Consider the following 24,193-nt stretch of genomic DNA (forward strand, 5'->3'; position numbering starts at 1 on the left):
TTACGATGAAAGACATTTTATGGCTAATTTTTTTTACACCTTCGGTTGGTTTTAATAGGAATTTCTAAAGATTTTGTTACTCAGTGATAATGTAGCTTTAATAAAAAAAGAATTATCAAAATCAGTTCAGTACTTTTTGAGTTTTTTCGTTACATACAAAAATACAAATCTTTCCTCTTTATAATACTAGTGTAGATGTATGTAGATGTAGATTAATTTTGTAATTTTGTAGGCCGAAAGCAAAGTTTTTTCTTCATAATGAAATATCAATTTTCAAATTTGAAAACAAAGTTTACTTCAATTTGTATTCCTTACTTTAAAAGGGAACTCCTCGTTTTGAGAAGAATTTTCTTAAAGTGAATGTGGGTATGCATGGATGTGTAGTAGAAATGTTACGCATATCATCAACAGGTCAATTGTTTGGGATGGCATTTTAAGTTCGAGAATTGTTGCCAAAATGTCGAGGCGCAAAGCTATTTTGCTATCAGAAAAGTTATCAATGATTGAGAATGTCAAAAGGGGAGAGAATAAGAAAGTTGCAGAAAAATTTGGTGTATCGTTTAGTACATTGTCGACAATTTTAAAGAATTAATGAAAAATTTTAAAGTTTGAAGAAGAAAGTTCAAACATGTTGTTAATTAAAAAATTAAAAGACATACATTTCATTAAAATGAGTTTTTTGGAATACTTTTTTTGAAAATATAAATGCAGCGTTAAAAAAATTTTTCTATATAAAGAATTTTTTATAAAACCTCTTTATAACGAAGCAATTTTAGGTTCCCTTGAAGGTTCGTTATAAAAAAGTTTGACTGTTTTTTTTTAAATTATTTTAAAAATAACAGAAAAAAATTGCTTCATTATTAATCAAAAAAGAGGTTACCTAAGAAAAAGGATATTTTCGATTAGACCTTCTTATTAAATTTAGTTTCAATTATACTAGATACCCAGGTCGATAGGCCCGGTATTTCTTAATTTTCCATTATACTATATTTAAAACATATTTAAAAGGCACTATTTCCTTTTCACAGGAATAAACCCAGCAAATCAAACGAAAAAAGTTATAAACTCCAAATGTTGTTATATTTAGACAGAGAATATTTTTTTCAATAGCAAATATCTGTTGGTATCAACAATTTCTTCGATTGCGCACGGGTTGGGTTCGATATCCCGGTTTTTATATTCCCGTTTCTTAAAATCCTGATTCTAAAATCCCGTGTTTTATAATCCTACTTTTTATAATCCCGATTTTTTATAATCCCGCTTTTTGTAATCCCGTTTCTTATAATCCCGTTTTTTATTATCCCGATTTTGCAATCAAAACTAGTTGTTTAATTTTTAAAAATCGCTCGATTTTTTAAAACTTAACAACTAGTTTTGATTGCAAAATTAAAATTAGAAAAAAATTAAAACAAATTTAAAAATTAGATATTTTTCTAGATTCATTTTATTGTAACCTTTAATAAAAACAACATATCACAAAATAAGAAATGTAAATAAAACAGTATTCTGTTAAAACAAACTCAAATCAATTAACAAAGTCAATGATAGCAGTAAAAAAGTAATTGAGAGGTAAGTAAACCTTAGACTCTTTTTATTATTTAGTTTAATGCACGTGTTTTGCAACAAAAACAACGGGATTGTCGGGACTTATCGGGATTTTGAATAAGCGGGATTTCAAGAAATCGGTATTTTTGAAGACGGGATTATAAAACATTTTTTTCGGGATTTTTAAAAACGGGATTTTAAAAAACGGGATTCCTAAACGCTCCAATTGCTTTTTATAATCCCAATTTTTTATAATCCCCCTTTTTGTAATCCCGTTTATTATAATCCCGTTTTCGATTAATATTATAAAATCGCGCGATTTTTAAAATTAAACAACTAGTTTTGATTGCAAAATGGAAATTAAAATATTGTTTATAAACATTAATAAAATGAGACATTTTTTATAACATATTAAAAAAAATAATATAAAGTCAAATAGTATTCTTTTAAAACAAAACTAAAACTAATTAACAAAGTATAATGTAGGCTTGTAAAAAGCGGGATTCAGAAACGCTTCTTAATTTAACATGCAAACATTTGACTTCTATTGTTATTTAGTTAATACACGTATTACGTAAATAAAACAAAGGACTGTCTGGATTTTTCGGGATTTTAAAAAGCGGGATTCTAATTCATGGGGCTTTTTTTAATAAGCGGGATTTTAAAATACGGGATTTTAAAAAATCGGTATTTTAGAAGACGGGATTTTAAAACTTTTTTTTCGTGATTTTAAAACTTTTTTTCGGGATTTTTTGAAAGTAGGATTTTAAAAGCGGGATACTGATACGCTCCCATTGCACACTGCTTAAAATAAATTTGTGTAAGTAAAGACCTCGATTTTTTTCAATTTCTCTGAATGAAGTTTTTCCATGCCCAAGTTCTTGGTAAAGCAAACGACTATGTAATAATATTCCTTGGCTATTCTATTCTCATTCGCACATAATCTTCCTCCATCAGTCTTAAAAACCATCACGTTTGATTTATTTAAATTCACGACTAGTTTCCATCTTGAGCAATGCTCGGCAGGCTTATTAATATTTAACTGCAAGGACTGTGGCGTATACGCTTATAGCAAAATGTTGTCAGCAATAAGAAGAGTTGTTTACGTTTACACCTGCACATTCAATTCCTGACAGAGGTGTTTCACGTATAGAAACTAAAAATAACGTTTTAACATCTGGTAAAATGTTGATAAAAATCTAATTGACAGTATTTTTTTAAAAAAGAAAAATTGATTGATTTTCGACTTAAATATTCTTGGTTAAAAATTACAGACATTGACCTCGAATATTTTTTTCTTAGAAAAAATATAGTAAATAATTCAGTAAAATGTTGGAAAAGGTCAATTTGACAGTGTTTCACAAATAATAAAAACATATACAAAATATTATGATCTTAGAAAAATCCAATCTGTATTTTCTTATTTTTAAAATAAAATCTTAAATCTAAAAAATGCTACAGCAATCTCGTTACCAAAAATACATTTTGAAATCATATGAAAAATATTGTTGGTAATTTTTGGTTAATTTCTTGGAAAAATTCAACAAACAACTGTTTTAAACAAAATACGAAACCCTACAAAAACAACAAATCCCTGATAAAAAAAAAAGTTTTCGACTCAAGTATTTCGACAGCAAAGAAAGATATTGACTTCAAATTATTTATATCAAACAAAATATTGTTATGAATATTTTGTAAAAGTTGTAAGCAAGACAAAACGACAGGCGGGATGGGAAGTTATAAGTGTGGGTCGCATCGCAGCCTCTTTTTTTCTTTGTTTGTTCTCCAAATTTCAGAAATGCAATCTGTAAATGATACCAAATACATGAAAAGTGGGTGGACACTCATAAGTGGTGATAGTTTCTAAATCTCACTACTTTTAATGGTAGATTTTTCAATCAGTTTTTTCAAATATAATATAATTTGGTTTTTTTATTTAATTTTTTGTTTTTAGTGTGATTTTTTTGAAACGAAACTTGAACTTACTGAACCAGAAAAGGTGATATCTAAAATTTTAATAATTTTAATAATACATTTTTTATTTTAGATTGCCTTCAAATACATACCTATGTAGGTAGGGTAATTGATTCGCCTAACCGTAATGAAGAAGCTTTATTTAGGATTGGTACTCGTATGTATATAGCAATATATTAAACTCAGAATTAAACTAAATGTTTTTTAATGCTCTTACCAGTACAAGTCAAGTTCTTAGGGCTGTATTATCACTCGCGAGTCGCCTAAAAACATATGCGAATGTGACTTCTTCACATTACTGTTTGCGATTCGCCAAATTGACGTTCGCATTAAACTTCAAAAAATTGTCGAATTGAAACGTCGATCTATTACAATTGGCTAATGCTCGCCTTTATCTGTCGAACTGTAGTTCTTGGTGACTTTGAAAAATCAGTTTTTTTTAATTCGAAGTAGTTTTCTAGATTTTTTGTTGCGACATAAAAACAAGTGAGTGAAAATCGACAAAGGTGAAAACAAATTAAATAATTATTAAATAAATTATAATTACAACTTTTATTGGTATTGTATTAAAAGAACCAACAACGCCCAGCTCTCAAAGTTGATGGAGATAATGGAGGCAAACCCCGACATTGCCAAGGGTGTCGGGAAGTTTTGATCATCCAAAAAAACAAAGCACCATGAGCTAAACGCATTGGGACCTCCTATACGAGAGGGTAAAGTATGGCATAAGATACGTAACAAAGAATATTACAAAACGGTTTTAGAAAATAAAATTGTATAGGTTTGGTTGGACTATAAATTAAAACTGAAGAATAAAATCGTGACAAATAAAACGGATGTAGTCGCAACAGGTTTGGAACAGGCAGTTGACAATTTGCTAAGTTTAGAGCAAGTTGTAAATCCAATGGAACAAATTCAACTGCAACTGTGGAACAACTCGACTCAAATTATGCAGACATTGAAGTTGAAATATGCTCCTATGGCAATGACATCAGCCCAGTCAACAAAAATCAACAAATGTCGTAAATGCGATTACAAACGGAGACTCAAGAATAACTTCTTGTTGCATCGGATTCCATTCAAAAATCTCTTTCTGAAATGGCAAGATATTCAAAAAAGAATTATGAACTTAACAAGGAACATGTTGAGTTACTCAAAGCAAAAAACGGAAGGAAAAAGAAAATGTGCAGAAGGTGCAACAACATAAATATCTTCTGGATTTGAAAATAAAAACAATTCAACTCTGCTAATCATCTTTATTTTTATTTACTTTTTTCACAAAAAAACAATATTCTTCAATCTGACTTTATAAACATTTATGACAATAAATGACATTTCACTTTTAGTTTTTAATGTTGGCAGTTTTGTTTTCAAAGACGAACTACGGAGTTCCCCATTGATAATAACAACAAACTAAGCTGTTAATTTGCCAAAACATTCGACATTTTTCTAAAACATAAATTAAAAGTTAACAACAATATTATGAACAGGATAAAGTAAGTTTAATTTCAATACATATTTGTTTTCCCCCGTTATTTTAGTCGAAACAAAATTTTAAACAAATTTTAGAAAAACTATTTGAAAGTTTTAATTTCTTATAAGAAAATGCCAGTTTGCTATTACGCCATAATGTATTTGAAGTTAGTATCTCTAATCGTTTTTGAGATATGGCCGCAAAAAAATATATCTATGCGTACTAAGACACACACACAAACAGAAATTATATATTCACAATAATATTCTTACAAAAATTAAACATAAGAAGCAATTGGAAAAAATAACCATTGGGTTATTGTACGACGATTTATTTTAATTAATTTAATCGTCTTCTTAGATAAAGTTAATTAAAATTGGTGGCCAATCAACTGAGGTCCTTCCTTATACTATTTTTGTGAACTTAAACACACGTTTATATTAATGAGACACTAAAATAATTTACATGTTTAGATGAGTGCAACGCACACAGAAGACTCAAAGCAATTTACAATTTCGTTTTAATTTTTCTTTGATTAAATAATCAGAGAGTGAAAATTGACATTAAACATTAATTTATCATGATTCCCCATCGTCACTATTTGGTTCTCATTTATATTTAAATGCCAACAAAAAACAACAAACCAAACCAAACCAAAAACACTGGCATTAACATTAAAGGATTTTTGTTTTACTTTCTTCATAAAAATAACTCCCTAGTGGTTGCCAATGCTCATTGTCAAATATTTGCTTTTGCTTTTTTACCAAAGGATTTAGTTTTTTGTTTTTATTATCCTGTGCGCACTTCTAAGCGTTTTTTTTATATATATTTCATTGCAGAAAAGTCTCGTTTACCTGAGGGTCCCAAAGGTGAAAGCACTTTATGAAAATAATTTAATAGCACCTGAAAAGGTTTTTGAACGGGGAAGTTTAATTGTTGTGTCAAGGATTGTAAGCAGTCTGGGGAAATGTTTGCTTTTGTTAACTAAACTCTCGTATTAATGCGCGGTTTTATTTGTATTTTGTAGGCATTCTAGCCAGGATAATTGTTATTCTCGTACATTGCAACGTAGGTACATTCATTGTGTATCTAAATGTTTGTATACTTTTCTAAAGCAATATTGTTACAGTAAATTTAACGTGATAAAGAGTTCTTTAAAGCAACCATGAAGTTAAGTACGTATTTTAGATAAGGAGCAACACCTTGACCAAATCTTTAGGAGTAATTAATTTGTATTTTTGAAAACGCTTGTTAAAATCACAGATTTTAATATGTATGTATTTATATTATATTTATTAATATACATAAATTATGGTCTCTTGTTTGGTTTAACATGTAAACAAAACTTATTTGGTTAAACAAAAAAGATAAAATAAACAAGCAATTATTTTCAAATTATTCATTCATATCCAACATAAAACCTTATTTAATATTTGCATTGTTTAATGACGAAAACGAAATATGTGAAATAAATTACAGTCCTAAAATACAAAAATTCTTTTATAATATAATTTTATTTTTAAACAACATGTAAAGTATGTGCATCTGCATACATATAAAATACAATTTAATTTTAAATATAATACATTTCATACAATACAACCTTGGAAGTCATGTGTGTGAATAAATAAACCTTAAAATGACATTAATTAATTAAAGTAACGTTTAATGTGTAGAACAAATAAAAACTAGGCCCAGCTCAAAATAGGCGCAGTATTCTTTTCGTTTTCAGTTGATACCACTTAGTTTAATTAATAGCATTACTTTTTTTAAATTAGTACAAAATCAGGAATGATGGCATACTCTATATTTATTATAGTATATGTAGTAGCTTAATAGAATTCCACCTTTGGCATGTGTTTCATGTGAAACACCCATAATAATATTTGCCACTGGAATAGGTCACGAAAGCTTAATAAAATTTGTTTTATATAATCTGACATAGTGTAATATTTAAAGGTCTCAAGTCCCAACCAACAATAAATCCGTTTAAATCTACGCATTACTGGCAGTAAGGGTGATGGACTGAACAACGGACTAGACATACTGTGGAAAATTGAAGGAATTAATAAAACAAAATGTAGTCTTAAAAAAAAAACAAAAACTAATTGCTGCTATTTAATAACACGTTACCTAAGACTACATCATATTTTAATTTTGAAGAAATGAAATCCGATACAAGGAACAGAGTTAATGTTAAATAAGTTTAACGTTTTATTAAACATTAATAACTTGAAAGTAGTCATCGTTTCGTTCATGTAATTTGTATTTAGTTTAGATTTCCCATTGTGATTGTTTATCTTAGAGGGTTGGAATAAATGCAGCGGTGGTAAATTCCACTCTTATGCGAACAGTTTAGACTTGTTTCTCTTTGAAAAAAGTGAATCTTTTTCATAGTGGATGAAGATGAAGAAGTTCCTGATACAAAAGGAATGTTTTTAAATAATTCTATTCTTTTCCTCACAAAAAAAAATGAATACAAAAAAATAAATAAATTTACTTCTTGTTAGGCGATTTTAATATTAACGTTGAAGTTAGTTAAAGAAAATTTAACAACAATCTAAATTGGTAGATATTGATTTTGTTGTATATTTACGTGTATCAGGTTTTTTAATAAATTAATGTTTTTGAAAATAATTGAATACCACACGGTTCACTTTATAGAACTGCTGTATTCAAACATTTCAGGTATGCCACTGTGAGTCGAAACAAATGTTGAAGAATTTTTAACTTCCCATAGGAAGTTATTGTAATGGGACCGATTTGTCAAATTGAAAATGTTGACATTTCTCGACGTTTCAAGGTCCCTAGAGTCGAAATAAAAGATTTTGAAAAAGATGTCTGTGCGTGCGTGTGTACGTACGTTCGGAACATTTTTTCGTCGTCCATACCTCAAGAACCAGAGAAGATATCGACTTCAAAAAAAATTTTGTTATACAGATAATAAGGCAGAAAGATGCAGAAAGGGTGATACCAAACAAGTACTCGTATATTTTTTGAAAAAAATCCAATTAACGTTTTTTTATAAATCAAAAAAAAAATTTAAAAAAAAATGTGTCACCTCGAAAATTCTACGAATATGAAAATATCTCCAAAACAATTTTGTGCAACGAAAAATAACGTTTTAAATATCTGAGGTGCCAGCACGTAACTTGATAAAACCGAGTTTAGTCGATACAATCGAGCATTGGCAGTACACATTTTGGTTCAATCGAGTATCCTCGATTGTTTCCCCAGTTAAGTTATCGTCGGCAGTGATTTTTGTATGAGAAAAATGGAAAAACAAAATAATATGTCAATAAATACAAAACAGACTGAGATTTTAACCAATTTTATGAGTTCTCACGTTGATGTAGCGAGGGGGATTCTTAAAACTGAACAAGGGACGAACAATAGCAATATGCTGTGGGGAAAACTGATTGAATCCCTAAACACAGTGGGTCCTCCACAAAAAATCTTAAAGATTGAAAAAAAGTAGGTTGATGTAAAATATTCTGTATATTATGTATGTACATATTTACAGATCATTTTTTTAGACCTGGAGTGATCTTAAATACATATGTGTATATGCGGATGTAGAACTGGTGGAACTGATGTTCTTCCTCTGTCTTCTGGAAGATCTAACGAGCTGAGTATCGTGTGAAAATATTTCTTGTTGACTCTGCTGCACAAAGCTAAACAAAAATTGTTTTACAAATGTTATACATGATCTTTCTTTTCTTTTTGAATATTTACTCATTTTTACTCAATTCGAATGGGTTGCTATTATCTGTCAAATATCTTCTTTTGATTTAATTTATAGCACGTGACACTTCTTCACCTTCACTTTCAAAGAAAAACATTTCGAACAAAACTTAAAATTGAAACTATAATGAAATAATTTTAAATAAAACTCATTTGACATTTTATTTATAGTCCGCAATGACTTTTTTAAGTAAAAGTCACAATGGAACTCGACTCAAATTACATGCTGTCAAATTACGTGCTGGTAAGATTTTGAGAAAAATCGAATTGAGTTTTTTTGTAAAAAATAAAAACCTAAAAGAACATTACTCAAAGTTGGTAAATATTGAATTTTGACTCAAATATCTTTTCAAAAATTTGAGAATATGGCGTTCAACTAATTTTAACTTATAAGATATATTGTTTTCAATCTTAAGAAAAATCGTCAGTTTTTTTTACAAAAAATAAAAACTTAAAGAAAAAAATTAATAAATGTTGGTAAAAATTGACTTTCGACTCAAATATCTTTTCAAAACGTTGGCACATTAGCTTGAAATAACTTTTATCTTTCAAAAAATATTGATGTCAACATTCAGTAAAATTTTGAAAAAAATCGAATTGATAGTTTTTTTACAAAAAATAAGAACCTAACAAAATAACAATTCTAAAACTTAGTAGTTTTAGTTTCGACTCGAAAATTAAAAATATTGTCTTCAATCTTTTTTTATTTCACAGAAAATATTGTTGTCGATATTCAGTATTTTTTTTTTATAAAAATTCAAATAGTACGCAAATTTGATAAAAAATATATGGGATTGGGTACCCTAGTAGATTCTAGACCCAAGTAAATCTACTTCGTTAAAATTAAATTATTTTTAGGAAAATGCACCACATAGTATCAAGGCCTACACACAAATGATGAAAACCCCAACAGTTATTGAAGGCGGCAATTGAAAATTTTATATTTGGGGATTTTCTTTGTGGATTATGTGAATGGGGATTTAGATCCTGGGGATTTTACCCTTGAGGATAACGGATTTGTTGATTTCTTATAGTGTGGAGATTTTGTTTCTGCAAACGGGCCTCTTTTTTTAATGATTTAACAGTGTTTCCTGGCTTTGATTTTGTGCACCCTGTCTTATGGAAGCTTGTAATAACAAAACAACAAATCACAAACATACTTGTGATTAGGTAATGGAAAGCTTCCTGGTCTTACTTTAAAAAACTAACAAATTTTAGTCCCTATTATGACTTACCTTATGTTTGTGATACAAATTGAACCCATATGCAATAATTATCTTTATTAAAATATAGACATATTCCTATTTATATTCTTATAGATAATACGTTTTAATATTATAATTATTCTTAAATTTTTTCGTTCCTAACGTTCAAAATTTTAACTCATTTTCCCTTGCAATTCATTGTGTGTTGTGAAGATATAAAAACAATTATTTTTATTTATATTGATCGTTTGGCAGACCAACACTTTTTAACAATATTCATTCTTGAATACTTTTTAATAACATACATAGCATTATAGCAATAAAAGTTAACCACAGTAAAAAATAATATACATGATAGTTTGGATGTAAATAATTTTAAATCTTTCATTAGAAATGCAAATTTGTTTTAAGATATTTATTAGAAAATTCTAAATACCAATACCAAATTTGAACCTCACATTAAAAATGATGTGTACAAAACTAATTCTTGGACTTGGAGGTCCCTGTATTTGTAAAGCTGAATGGATGTATTGCCTCCTACTATTTATGTGCATAATTATGAGCAGTGAACTATGTCTCACATGCAAGAAAATATCGAAACGAGTGTTTGAGTTTGTTTTGAGTTGTAACAAGATGTTAAAGTGATTGTAAATAGCTTCTCTTTTTTTTCGTTTTAACCAAACTAAAAGCCCTTAAAATTAAAAATAAAACTTGAGAAATACGCGGTTCTACTTCCTATTTTTTGCTTTTTTTCTTACTTACAAACCATTATCTGCTTTAGCTAAACTAAAAGCCCATTACCAATATTTTTCTTTTTTTCTTTAATTTTGTTGTTTTTGACTAAACTAAAAGTCACACTGTTTAATTATTGAACATATACAGTTGTGTTCATAAAAATGGCAGTGCTCTCCAAATAAAACAAAAAGTCCTTCAATATCAACGTCATAAAATATTTCATTAAACTTCTAATAACAAACTAAAATATTTTATTCATACAAACAGAAAATAATTATTACTGATTTTTTACCGTTAGCTTTTCACAGTAAAAACCGTTTTTCAAATATATGGATGTTCATAAAAATAGCAGTGCATGACAAAGTACTGGATCTATTACGTAAAAAGTAAGACAAACTGTAATAAGTTATATGAAAGTATACAAATAATGTTAGCTTACAATTAGAACTTTGTTGCATAACCATTGTTTTTTATGACTGCCTCGCATCTACGTGGCATCGAGTCCACTAAAACCTGACACCTGAATGGTATTGCGTTCCATGAATCAAGAACTTCTTCCCATAATTCTTTCGAATTCTTTGGTTTTGTTTTATGAACTGCGTTCTTAACATCCCCCAGCAAATTCGATGGTGTTAAGGTTGGGGGATTGACAGGGTCACTCCATAACGGATAACTTCTTCTGCGCAAATCATGATTTTACATTTTTTGACGTATGCTTTGGGTCATAGTCTTGTTGGTATACCCAAACCAACCGCATTTCGTCTTCAGCATAGGGTAACATAAACTCCTCGAGAATTTTCACACAGTAGTCGGTTGCATCCTTTACCCCGTAATATTAAAAGCAAGCCAATATCATAATTTTTCCTCCACCATGCTTCTCTGTTTTTATAGTGTACCGTGAATCGATTTCCGCATTTAGGGTCTTGTCACGTATTCCTGACGACCCTTGGACCCAAAAAGGACGACGTTACTTTCATCGCTCCACAGAACTTTCCTCCATTTCTCTTTTGCCTAATCTCTTTGTGCCTTACCAAACTCCATTCTCTTGGCCACATGCCTTTTCGTCAAGAATGGTAACTTGCGTGGACTTCGCTTATAAAAGACGTCTTCGTATTTTGACAGGGTTAACAGACGGTTAAGTCCATTTCTTATTTTCCTAGAGCCTATGAAAGGGTTCTGTTTGGCTAACTAGTATTTTTTGGGTCAGTTCTTTCAGTAGTCATCCTTTTTGGGCCTCACATTTTCGGTTTATTTTGCCATTTTAAGGTGTTACTGACCATTTTTGGTGAGCAGCCTAGGATGTCTTGAATATTTTGGTAGGTTTTTCCCTCCAAACGCAGTTTTCTAATAAGTTTTCGAATTTCTTCGGTGCGGTGTCTTGACCGTCCTATTGTTTATTTTTGAGCTAATATTTATTAATTTTTGATATGCTAGTATGTTACAAATGCTTAAAACTTTATATAGTAAAATATTAACTTAAAGAAAAATAAAAAAAATTAATTTTTAACACTTTTTAATTATAAAATCAAAAGCACTGCTATTTTTATGAGCACTCTTTATCCAGAGAGCTTGAAATAATTTATGTTCACCGGGAAAAGTAGGCTAAAAGTCTCTAATATGAATACTAAAAACCGTTAGATGCAAGTTACATGGTAATTTTTTTGTAAGAATTTCCATTATTTAAATAATTGACAATCTAATAAAATGTGACCAGCACTGCTATTTTTACGAACACAACTGTAACTACTACCTGTTATTGCTTTTTTATACTATACATATATAATATATATCAAAATATACTTTAATGATGAATATTATTTCCATTTGGTTTAAAGTTTCTTTTTTTCTTTGTTTTTGACTAAACTAAAAGTCACATTATGAAAATAATAATTTAAAAAAAATGTTCTTTAATATTTATATTTACATATTTTTAACTATGAAACTTATTTTGTGAAATATTCTCTCTTTTTTACTCAAATATTGTATTTTTTTTTGTTTTTTTATTTGATTAGTTTTTTCTTTCCGGCAGACGGCTTATAAAGCCATGCTTTGTATATCTTTTATTATAAAATATTGTACTCATAAGAAATTTGAAAAAATAAAGAACTTAGCTATCTATCTATCTATAACAGTAAACATGAAGTGATGCCTTTTAGGTCAACTTTATATTATTAATGTTATAAAATAAATTTAAAAAATATATTTATTTCAATAATTCATTGATTTTAAGAGAATTTTACAGGCTGATACTTTTTGTTCTTGTGTTCGAGTCGGACCATATTGCCCGCACTCTTTTCGTGTTCTTGTTCTTTTTAAGTTAATGCAAAAGATTACTTATTAGTTAAACCTATTTACAATTTCGATAAGTAAAACTCTTTCACACATATTTTTAAATTAATTATATGTATTTAATTTCATATATATTTAAGTTAGTATCATTTTTGATTTAAGTATTTAAAATCCTTTATATAAAGTGAAAAAGACCAAAAGAGCCTTACAAAATATCTTATATTATGTACTATATTATTTTAAATATAAGCACGAAAACATTCATAACAATTTTTGCTTAAAAGATGGCTTAACATTAATCGAATTGACTTATATCTATTGAACTTTAAAATATAACACATTGCCTTATTTTGCAATTTTCGCAGTGTTATATAACTATTCTTATTACATAGAAATACTCTTTCGAAAACCCGATGCTGGGGCTCATGAACTACAAATCGCATTTGTTTTTCATGTCTTTAATAATCTTACTTATGTTAATTAATTTGATCACACTTTCCACTTCTTGCGCATGGTTTCCAAAAGTAGTGAGTTTTAAATTATCATAATTTGATAAATACTAAAAAGAGGTTGGGATTCGACCCACATTGATAACTTCCCATTCCGTTTGTCGATTTTTCTTATCGACAATTGCCCAACAATTTTCGCCAAGTAAGCATACTATTGTTTGTAGATATTTGTATGGAAAAAACTTAGTGTCGGATTTTTATAAAAACATTTACTGAATGTCAAACACAATATGTTCTATAAAATGAAATTAGTTTAAAGCCAATTTTTTTAATTTTCAAGAAGATAATTTGTTCGAGGTTACAATTGTTTTCAGATTTTTTTATTTAGTTTGGTATAATCTCCCTGACAACAGTACTCGCACACAGGAATGGTTGAGAGTTGTCAGTCACTAGGCCCTAGTTTTCAAACGGACTGTTGCGCCACCCAATTTATTTATTTATGATATAAAATTTAATTCAAATCGCTAGCGTCATTGATTCGTGAGACATTTTGTGTTAACCAAAATGTTTACTTTTTATTAAATTGTTATGATAAAAAAAAACAAGCACTCAATTTTTTTGAGAATCCTTTCTGCATTATTATCTGCATAACAAAATGTATTTATTTGAAATCGATATCTATACTGGTTCTTGGGATATGGACGACGAAAAAAGATTCTCGAACCTACAAACGTACGTACACACGTAAAAATCTTTTACTTAGACTCTAGGGACCTTGAAACGTCGAGAAATGTCAAAATTTTCAATTCGACAAATCGCACAGTGTCGAATGTATGGAGATGGTGGACAAAAATTTGTTTTCCGAAACATACGTTTTTTAAGTGTAAAATAAGTCTTGAAAATTCAAAAAAAAAAAAAGAAAAATATAATGAAAACAGACAATTTAAAGGTCATGTTATACTTACAGTAAAGTGCCAAACAGAAAAATTAAGTTTATATTATATATAATAATTTTGCTATGCATAATTTAGTTTGCAAATTTGAAGATAACATAATAAATATTTTTGTTTTGTTTGATGTTTAAATTAAATAACTTCATATGATAAATCATTAATGAAAACATAATAAAGTAGTGAACCTTATTTAGAAGGAAGAACCATCCGAGTCTTCACTATCTGTGTTGTTTTGAAATTGCGATAGCGAATTCAAATTTTCCGGAATCAGTGTGTATTTATCTAACTCTTTGTCATCTTCTTTCGAATGTTTTGAATGTGTGTTCCTTTATTGTGATAAAGTAGGATCAGATCTAAGCAGCAATACAGTCATTAAGTCTTCGTTTGCAAGCTTTCGGGATGATTTTCTAGTGTGAGCTAGGCGGTGCTTTCGAAATTCTTTATAGCTAGCTTCTAAAGCTTCTTCCGAAAGTTGACCAATGAGTATATCAAAAAATGAAATTATATCCTTGCCATGAATCAAAAGCTTATGAAGACTGATTGGCATATAATACCAACTATAAAGTTGAAGATAGAGATTTCTTGTTTCATCGAGCAATGCAGAAAATTTATTTACGTCAATACTAAGCCCAGAAGCCAAAACTCTTAAAATGATGGAGAACTTTTTTATTTGCTGTTCATCAAGTCCAGTGATTTGTGCAGAAGTCTCTGAATCTTTAAAAAAACAAACGTCTTGCAGTATTTCCATCATTTGTTGATCCGAATCATGGCTTAGGCTTATTACGATAAGACCCATTCTAGATTTGAATGATTCTTCAATATCTTTTTTTCTTTGGGCAAATACAATTTTATTTTCTGAGTCACGCACTTGCCAGGTTTTGAAAGGAAGCCTGTAAGAAATGTGCAATAAACACTCAAAGCATCTTATCCAAGAGTGTAGGGTGGATAAACCAAAACGATAGTTTTCTTCTTTTATAAGCTTCTGTTTTTTTGTTACCGTATTCATCTCTTTAGGAGTTGCACCGCAAATATAACATTTTGCTGAAGAACTTGTATTTGATAATACATTACAAACGCTCCCATCAATCATTGTAAATAGCATTTTAAATGAAATGTTAACATTGAAACTTTTTTTGTTTAGAAAGAGATTAGTGAGTTGACCTATAATGATGAAGTTAAAAAAATAGATTGAATATCGTTTTTACTATCTTAAAATTAATTGAAAAATTAGAATTTCAGTTCTCACTATCCACATTTACATTTACAAAATTATATATAAACATTGTACATATATTTGAAATATGAGAATAATTCCAATATAAGTTCAATCATTTTAGACTCCTCATCTTGAACAAGCTTTTTACATTCTTTCATAAACATAAATTGTATGGGTCTGCAATAGGAAGTCGAAGAAGGACGGGGATTTTTCCATAGCTCAATACCAGTATTGTCCTCGACCAATTTTAAAGGGCAGAACGCTGTTAGGAAAAGAAATTCGTCTGTCCTTTGTGAATCAGTAAAGACTTGTTTGTACTGACTATGCCCAGAACTTCCGTCGAAGCCCTACTTGCAGATTAACGTGGCAGTTGTTTCACGTTGTATATGGGAAATGTTTGCAATACTTTTTCCAGTTTTATTTAAAATCTCTTGAAGGTCAACAGATGCAGTAGTTTCTGTTGCCTCCCTCTTACTGGAAAGTATCTGTTTTTTTAGCTTTTTCAGTTTGTATAAGCTGGGAAAACAATCTTTATGCAACGCATTAACAACTGACCGTAACACTTTATACTTTTTTCAGAAAGATCTTGGTCTAAATACAGTGCTAAGGCTTCTTACGGAGGTTAACCCATTTTTTTCCAGAAGAATCGGCTCCCTCACCAGAAAATCTTCCGGACAGTTCCGCTGCGAACCGAAGCTCTTCAGTGGATTTTGAGACCAAAATATCCTCTACTCTACGTTTTTTGGTTTTGTGAGATGCCAATTCGAATGGTTTTTTCGCTCTTCCGCGACTGCTTTCTGGTTGATCGGCAGAACCCTTACTGGCGACAGTATTTAAAATACCCGAAGAAAGAGTGAAGTCACTTTTTAACCACACTTTATGCCGATTGAAAAGTAAACCGCGGCTTCTTGAGCATTGTTTCCAATACCTCCCTATATTTAAGTAAAAAAATTTTACTTTTTGTGACAAATCACTTTTATTTGAACTCGAACAGTTTGTTATATTTAATTTATTTAATATAAAGTCTGTAATATCTTCAATCCTAGAGCTTTTAGGAAGAGAAATCCATTTCTCAAAAATCTCTTCATTTTTTAAGGTTTGACCTTGTCCTACTAAAAGTTAAATATTTTGAAGGTTAGCAAAAATTTGCTATTAAAGTTTTTTATTTTATAAAGTACAATAGTAAAGGATTACAATGACATAAAATATTTCGATGTGTTTCGATGTTTTTTTTTTAAACTCAACCTAAATGAATTTTTCATGCCTCAAAACAGGGCTCTTGTTGATTAATTTATTTCAACACTAATTTAGGTAAAAAATAAAATATAAAATACTCATACCAGCTCTAAAGGTATCCATAATTATTAATCACTACAAAAAAAAATGATAACAGCGGAAATTTTCTTAGACGTGATCGATTAGGACACAACAAAATAGTATTACAAACTCCAACTGAAGCTAAAATTACCTTGACTGCTGATATTAAAGCCGCTAATCCACCAAACAAACAAAAACAAACAATTAAAAAAAAAAAAAAACAAACAATTAAAAAAAAAAAAACAAATAACAGTTATTTAGAATGTTATAGTTGGAATCCAAAGCATTGTAGCTTTAAATCTCATATTTACTTTTTTTGTTTTTGTCCACCTGTCAACGCACTGTGAATCGGACCGATTACAATAACTTCCAATGGGAAGTTAATAATAATAAAACAAATAAATGTACTAAGAACTCCCGCCGCCGGTGATGGAACAATCGATTTGACAACTTGTGCTACTTCTGCATCTGTTCTTTGTATTTTCCTTTAAATTTTGCCTTGAGCATTAATTCATGTAAATTATTTTATGTGAATTTTGTCTATATTTAAATAGTCTAGGTTATACTGTACATGTATGTATGTATGATACAAATTTTATTTAAATAAATTCAGTGTGAACTATACGTACAGACGTATAATATTAAATATTGCTTATAAAACAATAAATTTATGATTAAACATGTAAGGGTTAAGTGTTAAATATGTACATACATTCATGGAAAGAATAATAGAAACTTGTTTTATGAGTACGCTTTCAATAATAGAGAAAAGAAAAAACTTGATTCAAAATTCAAATAACAAAAAATGTATTTCCATTGTAAAAAAATAGAAACAATGGTCTTAAAACTAATAAACACAATTTTTCTTAAACTAAAACGATTGAATATATATTGTTTTTAATATTTTGTTGTGCCACCACGATTTTTTAGTACTTCGGTGCACCTGCGAAACATGGAGTCCACTAACTTGGCACAACTGAAGTGCTTAATGGAGTGCCACTCTTTCTGCACTTTTTCCCACAGCTCGTCTTTATTTTTGGATTGAAATGCTCTATGGGATTTAAGTCCCCGGATTGGAACGCCATTCCATTAGATGGACTTTGTTCTCCTTGAACCACTGTTTTGCGAGTCGGGATGACTGTTTCGAGTCATTGTCCTGCATATACTCCCACACTAACGGCATTTTTTCTTCGGCAAATGGCAACATTATATTTTTAAGGATATCAACGTTACCTGTGGCCGTCGTAATATTCTTAATGCAATAAATTGGTCCCATAACTGAATTCGAAAAACCCAAACGCAAAAACCCAAAGCCTAATGTTGCCACCACCATACTTAACAGACTTTATCGTTTGTTTGGGATCGTATGCGGTGTTCCAAATAAATGTATCTTTGTCTCATCTCACCACAAGACATTTTTCCAATTTGGCCGCATTGAATTCGCCTTCGCAAAAGTGATTCGATTTTTAATAAAATAAAAATAAAATTTTTATTTGTTGAGAAGTCCATTTCTATAATCCTATTTCTAATCTTCCGACTTGTGACTGGAGCATTGAACTCCTTCCTAAGGGGCCAGTTATAGCTATCATTGAAATCGATTCGGAAAAATTTTTGAACCGATATTTGATGAGAAATGAAAATTATGTTCTGATCGATCCGACATCACACAAAGAACTTTTTTTGAGGAAAACAAGTTTGATTGTGCATTTATTTTTCTTTAAACATTTATTTTTCTATTTTCCGGACGAAAATTCATTTCCTGAACAGCTGATAGTTTTATGTTCAAAAATGAAACGAATCGTTCCACTGATTTGTGTTCCAATTTCACACAATTCCAATGACAGATTTCTGTCAACAAACATTTTTCGGGGGATTTCAAAATTACAATATTTGTTTTCAATGATGAAAACCAATAAGTGCCCTCCGACGATAAAAATGGATTCCTCTTCGATGCTCGTACCAAAAGGGCATCGAACCTTTTGGAGGTTGCCCACTTTCTGCCGCGCTATTCCTGTTGTGGCTGTTATGAATGGCGGTAAATACTTTCCTTTTTGAAAAATTCATTAGGCCTGCAATTTCCGACATTGATTTGCCTTCATTTTTGAGATTGTTCATCAACTTTCGTTCTTCGTTTTAGCATGTATCTCGCGGCCTATGTTGAAAGTGTTTATAACAACTAGAAAACAAATTTCGCGATAAATGCTATTTTGACAGTTTTGTTTTTTTTTTTCAAATAACCAAATTAAATCACCTTATTTTAGATTTTAAGACTTTTTACTCACGAATTTTTCTTGAACAAAAAAGCGTTTCTATTTTTTTTCAGCACAAACACAAGGAAATGACCATAAAGAATTATTTATTGCAACGAAATGTGCTTAAAAGCGATTGCATAGTAAAGTACCGTTTTCGATCGATCATATACAGTGGGGCATATGAGTTAATATTTCCTGCAAAAGCAATAATGTGGCTGGATCAGTAAAAATAAAATTTGTTTCCATTATTTTTTCTATCACTGTATATGTAATAAGTATGGAACATTTTCCAAAAAAAAAAAAAAACATTTAAATTATGAAGGTCAATTTGATTTTTTGAAAGTTACAAGTTTAAAGTTTTTGTGTATGGATGTATGAATGTTTATTACTCTTTCACACAACAAACTACTGTATAATGTACTAAGGTCTCTGAAAGCAACCTGCATGTCCGTTACACCTTCAGGACTAAACCACATAATGATTTTGTATTAATTCTTTTATTGAGATATGTAGGTATGATCTTCGAGAAGGAAATAAGGAACTCTATATGTAAGTGTGTAATAGTAATACCAAGAAAGAGGAGAGAGAAGTGACTTATTTTAGATTCAATATTTCTTATTCTGGAATCGAGAATCTAACTTTTAACATCTTTAAATATTTTATGAATTTATCAGATATTCTGGTTTTTTACTTACCACCCTTTTATTTTCTTCAAGTTTTTCAACCTCGTAGAACCAAACACATTCGACAGTATTATCAATGTTTTGTGGAGTTTCGTCCCACAAACAAGATTTTATCAATACGATATTTTCTTCATCGACTGTTTTGGAGTCACCGTGTTGGGTCTGGACATCCCGAAGTAACATTTCACTTGAAGCCATTTTAATCGATTTCAAAAACTTTCTGCTTTTAATAACAATTTTATAAGATCTCTAAAATCAAGGAATTCAATGACAATAAGATTTATGCATGCAATTAATTCAAAGATACATAAAATTGACAAATCAATTAAAATATGTGTTAATTTAAATATCAAAAGCAAATCAAAACAAACTACATAGGTAGGTATTATGCACTTGCACGTGTTTGAAGTAAACAAAAAACTGTTTTTCTCTTGATGTGGGAAGGTTATTATTCGATTGTTTTGAATTAACTTCAAATGAAAATCATTAGGTGCATTAATTAACAAATCTTACAATATAATATAATGCAAACTTCAATAATTTCATTTGTTTTGATTTATTTAATTACAATCAGAAACGAAAAACACCAGAAATCAGAGCGGCACTTTTACCTTGTTTCCTGTCAAATGTGGAAACGTCAAATGCTTTGCATAGCTCTGTTCAATGACGGTGAGACACATTAAAAGCTTTGGAACATACGTCAAAGTTTTTATGTTGGATCGAAAGATTGAGTTGGGTGGTTAACTTTTGTTTTAGTTATTTTGTAGTAAAAATATAAAAATAATGTGATGCTATGGAGGTTTATTGTTACTTGTTAGTTGCTAGTTTAGTTACTAATTAATTACTTATTTTATTTGTAACACATTTGTTCAGTTTGTATTAAAAAATACTTATTTATGTGGCAATGCTTTGAGAAGTTGCTGGCAACTTAGTTATTGAATCGTTAGTAAGTTTAGATTGCTTAGTGGGGGGCAGGCCTCTGGGTCAGTATTTACACACTCGTGGTTCAATTTTTTATCTTTCTCATATATTTTTGGAAAGAAATATTATGAAAAGTGTTTTTATTTTCTTCAGAGATCTGAAAGTTTTTCACAATTTCAAATTTAAGAATATAGTCTTGCAGTCAATCTTCATGCATTGATTTAAAAAAAAAATTAAAACCTAAAGGCTGTAATATATATTAAAATATAAGCTAATATTTGTTTTATTTTGTAATTTTTTTGAGACAAATATTAAGTTATAGTTAGATATTTTAACAATACAATGAAATTAATAAAAAAGGTTAAAGATAAACCTTAATTTTATGTGAAAAGCTGAATAGTCATTCGAAAAATATCAGAAAGTGAGCAGTAAAAAATGGCTGAAACACAAATATGCTTCAGCTTCGGCTTTGCCTGACGTTTACGAGTTTAGCCATAGGAATTCAATGCATACAATCAGAATAAAGCTTCGATCTCACGTTTCATTTTACAATCGTAAGGAAATAACGTAATGTTATGTAATGTGACTGCAAACGTAAGTTCTAGTTCAAATTTGCTGAACATTTGCTTTGTCTGACAGCTCAACAGCTGTAATAAAAAAAAGTCAACAAACAAAATACATTTGCTTTTGGAGGGATTGCCATTGGTTATTATAGGCTGCGTAAGCTACTTCCGCAATAAATTTAATTTTTTCGTTTTCAAAACTCATATTTTTTTTATTTTGAGAAAAAAAAACAGCTGTTCATGACAGAAGACCCATTTTAAAAATGTCATATTGGAAGTGTCATTCAAAGCAACCTCGAAGTAGGCCAAACGTAACGCAGTTGTTGGTTGGTGTTTGTGTTTGAGCCAAAATGTAAGTTTTAGGTGTTTACTGTCGAACAATTCGAGATGTTAAATAATTTTAACAGCAATTTCATTTTTTGTAAAACAAAACACTGAGTTCGATTATTCGTAAAACTTCTCGGAATTTTTTTCAGGAGTCTTGACAGAGCAGAAGAATTAAATGTAAACAGAATTCACTACTCATTCTTGAGTATCAAGCATATACTTTTTTGCATTTCGTATGTTTTTTGTTTAATTTTGATCACGTGTAACTTAATAAATGTTTATTTACACAAATGATATATCGTTTATTTGGTTTAACCACCCGCTCTTACTATACTAATGCCGTGATCAGAGACTGCAAGACATCGGTTTTTATCATTAAAGCAAACAAAATTTGTTTTGGGCTGTTAGTATAGTTAATAGATAAATTTGAATGAAATATTTTGTTTACATTTCTGAGAATACAGAAATCTCTAATATCTTGAGCTGGACATACACGTCAGAGCCAATTTGCTCAGAGCAATTTAAACCCAGCCCAAATTTGTCCGGCATATACGCAGGGCCATCGTGTATGCCGGACAAATTTACATAGTTTTAGACATTACCATAATATAAAGTACCCGTAGCGTGATGGTTAGTGCCCTGACCTGCCAACTTTTATTAATATACAAATTTTAAAACAGTATATGCTAAAAGTCATCATTATAGCTTGCAATTTTTGTGTCATAAAACCAATTTTGAAATTTGCAAACATGGTGATTTTAAGCCATATAATGCACAATCGTGTTGCACTGCACATCTTACTTGAATAATTATCAAAAGAAATCTCTAAAATATCATATCATGCATGCAATTTCAATTGAAGAAAGTATCATATTGAACAGCACCCGTAGAACGATGGTTAGTGTGTAGGACTTTAACGGTAGAAAGTTTGTTGTCAAAAGTGGCAATGTAACTTCTACCACAACATTCTCAATTAAAAATGGTCTTCAACAGGGAGCGGTGAATTCGCCGATTCTCTTCAGCATTTACACCAGCGATCTGATAGGTAGTCTTACAAAGGCAATTGCGTACGCCGACGATCTAATTGCGTACAAAACGGCCCGAAAGGTTCAGGTTATTAGAATTCTCTTGCAGTGTGATTTCGACAAGATTCAGCGATATTGCGACGACTGGAAACTGAAAATAAATGTCCAGAAGTCGGAGAAAATTCTGTTCCGGACTCCGTTGGCTGGGGCCACGAGGTCATCATTGATCTTCACGGGCAGCCATTGGCGAACAAAAGTGTAGTAAAGTACCTCAGTATCTGGTAAGATCAGTATTTATATTTCGACAGACATAGAAATGCTGCTCTGACCAGGGCCAGAGGAGCCTTCGCTCTGACGAAACGGCTGTTTTTTAGCAGTCGGCTTGACCCCAGAGTGAAGGTAATTTGCTACATGGTCCTCATACTGCCGATGATCGTTTATGGTTGTCCTGTGTGGTTCAACGTTGCTCCTTCCCAGGCTTTATTCCACCAGAGGCATTTCTCTTTTTAGACAGATGCGGTCTGACACAGGATAGATTGGCAGTTCCGCTAATCTACCACGTCAGACGAAGAACCGTGGATAGGCGACTCCTGTACAATCGAGACGTCATGGCGCAAGGCGGAGCGGAGCTCCTTCGGTTCAGTAGGGCTGTGTCCGAACGGGACCGAACTGATAGGGTGAAGCAGGAGAACCAGTTTTGGTGGCTTCAATCGGCACTTGATATTGGGTAGTGGGGATGGGGTTTTAATCCTTGGCCGGCTTACATACTTGTTTTATAGTTTTAGGGTTTAGTTTTAAGTAGAATAAGATGGTGGCACAAAAAAAAAATACAAAGAAAAAATTAAAAAAAAACAAACAAAATTAAAAAAAGAAAGAAAAAAAACAACAAAAAACATAGAATATATAAAAAAAATTAAATTAAAAAAAACATACAAACAAAGACAATAAAATATAAAAACAAAAAACGTTAGATTTGCTGCTGTGGTTGTTCTAGTTTTAAGTAGTTTATATATAGAATAGGTAGTTTAAATTAGTTTTAAGTTTTATATTAGGGACCTTATTTTAAGTAGTTTTTAAGTAAAAATAAAAAGGATATTGATATTAGTTTTTTTTTCTAATTAATACAAAATAAATAAAATCCAAATTAAAGTAAAATAGATCTTAGGGCCGAAAGGCATTAGTATTAAGTATTATTGTTTAACTTAGAGTGTCCGTATGGGACCATTAAGTTAGTTGTAAGTTATTGATAACTAGGCTAGTTTCATGAATTTTTGTCTAGCTTTAAGATAGGTTTAAGATTGAATTAATAAAAATGAATTAAAAAAAAGTGTATAGGACTGTCATGCCAGAGATCTTGGGTTCAATCCATGCCTGTACCACCTAACTTTTTTCACTGGTACTGCCTCTTGCGAGGAATCGACAAATCCTTCAAGCGTAATTTTAGTCATGAAAAGTGCTTTCTCAAATTAGCCGTTTGGATTCGGCACATAAACTGTAGGTCCCTTTCATCTCTGACAATAT

The 24,193-nt window shown here is 30.3% G+C and overlaps 1 protein-coding gene across 2 annotated transcripts in view; it reads right to left on the reverse strand.

The window, feature by feature from the left end:
* LOC129952906 (pseudouridylate synthase RPUSD2-like) overlaps positions 1-20,066 on the reverse strand; it is a 169,014-nt gene extending 148,948 nt beyond the window's left edge. Inside the window, exon 1 of one of the 2 annotated variants that reach the window (XM_056065861.1) lies at positions 19,852-20,066. In XM_056065861.1, the coding sequence (XP_055921836.1) occupies positions 19,852-20,034 (183 nt within the window). In that variant the 5' untranslated portion in view covers positions 20,035-20,066. Of the gene's footprint in view, positions 1-19,848 lie in introns of both variants that reach the window. The other variant, XM_056065860.1, reaches the window with a different exon arrangement.
* Between the last annotated feature and the right edge of the window lie 4,127 nt (positions 20,067-24,193).

Source organism: Eupeodes corollae, chromosome 3, assembly GCF_945859685.1.
Source record: "Eupeodes corollae chromosome 3, idEupCoro1.1, whole genome shotgun sequence".
In the NCBI taxonomy this organism is placed as follows: Eukaryota; Metazoa; Arthropoda; class Insecta; order Diptera; family Syrphidae; genus Eupeodes; species Eupeodes corollae.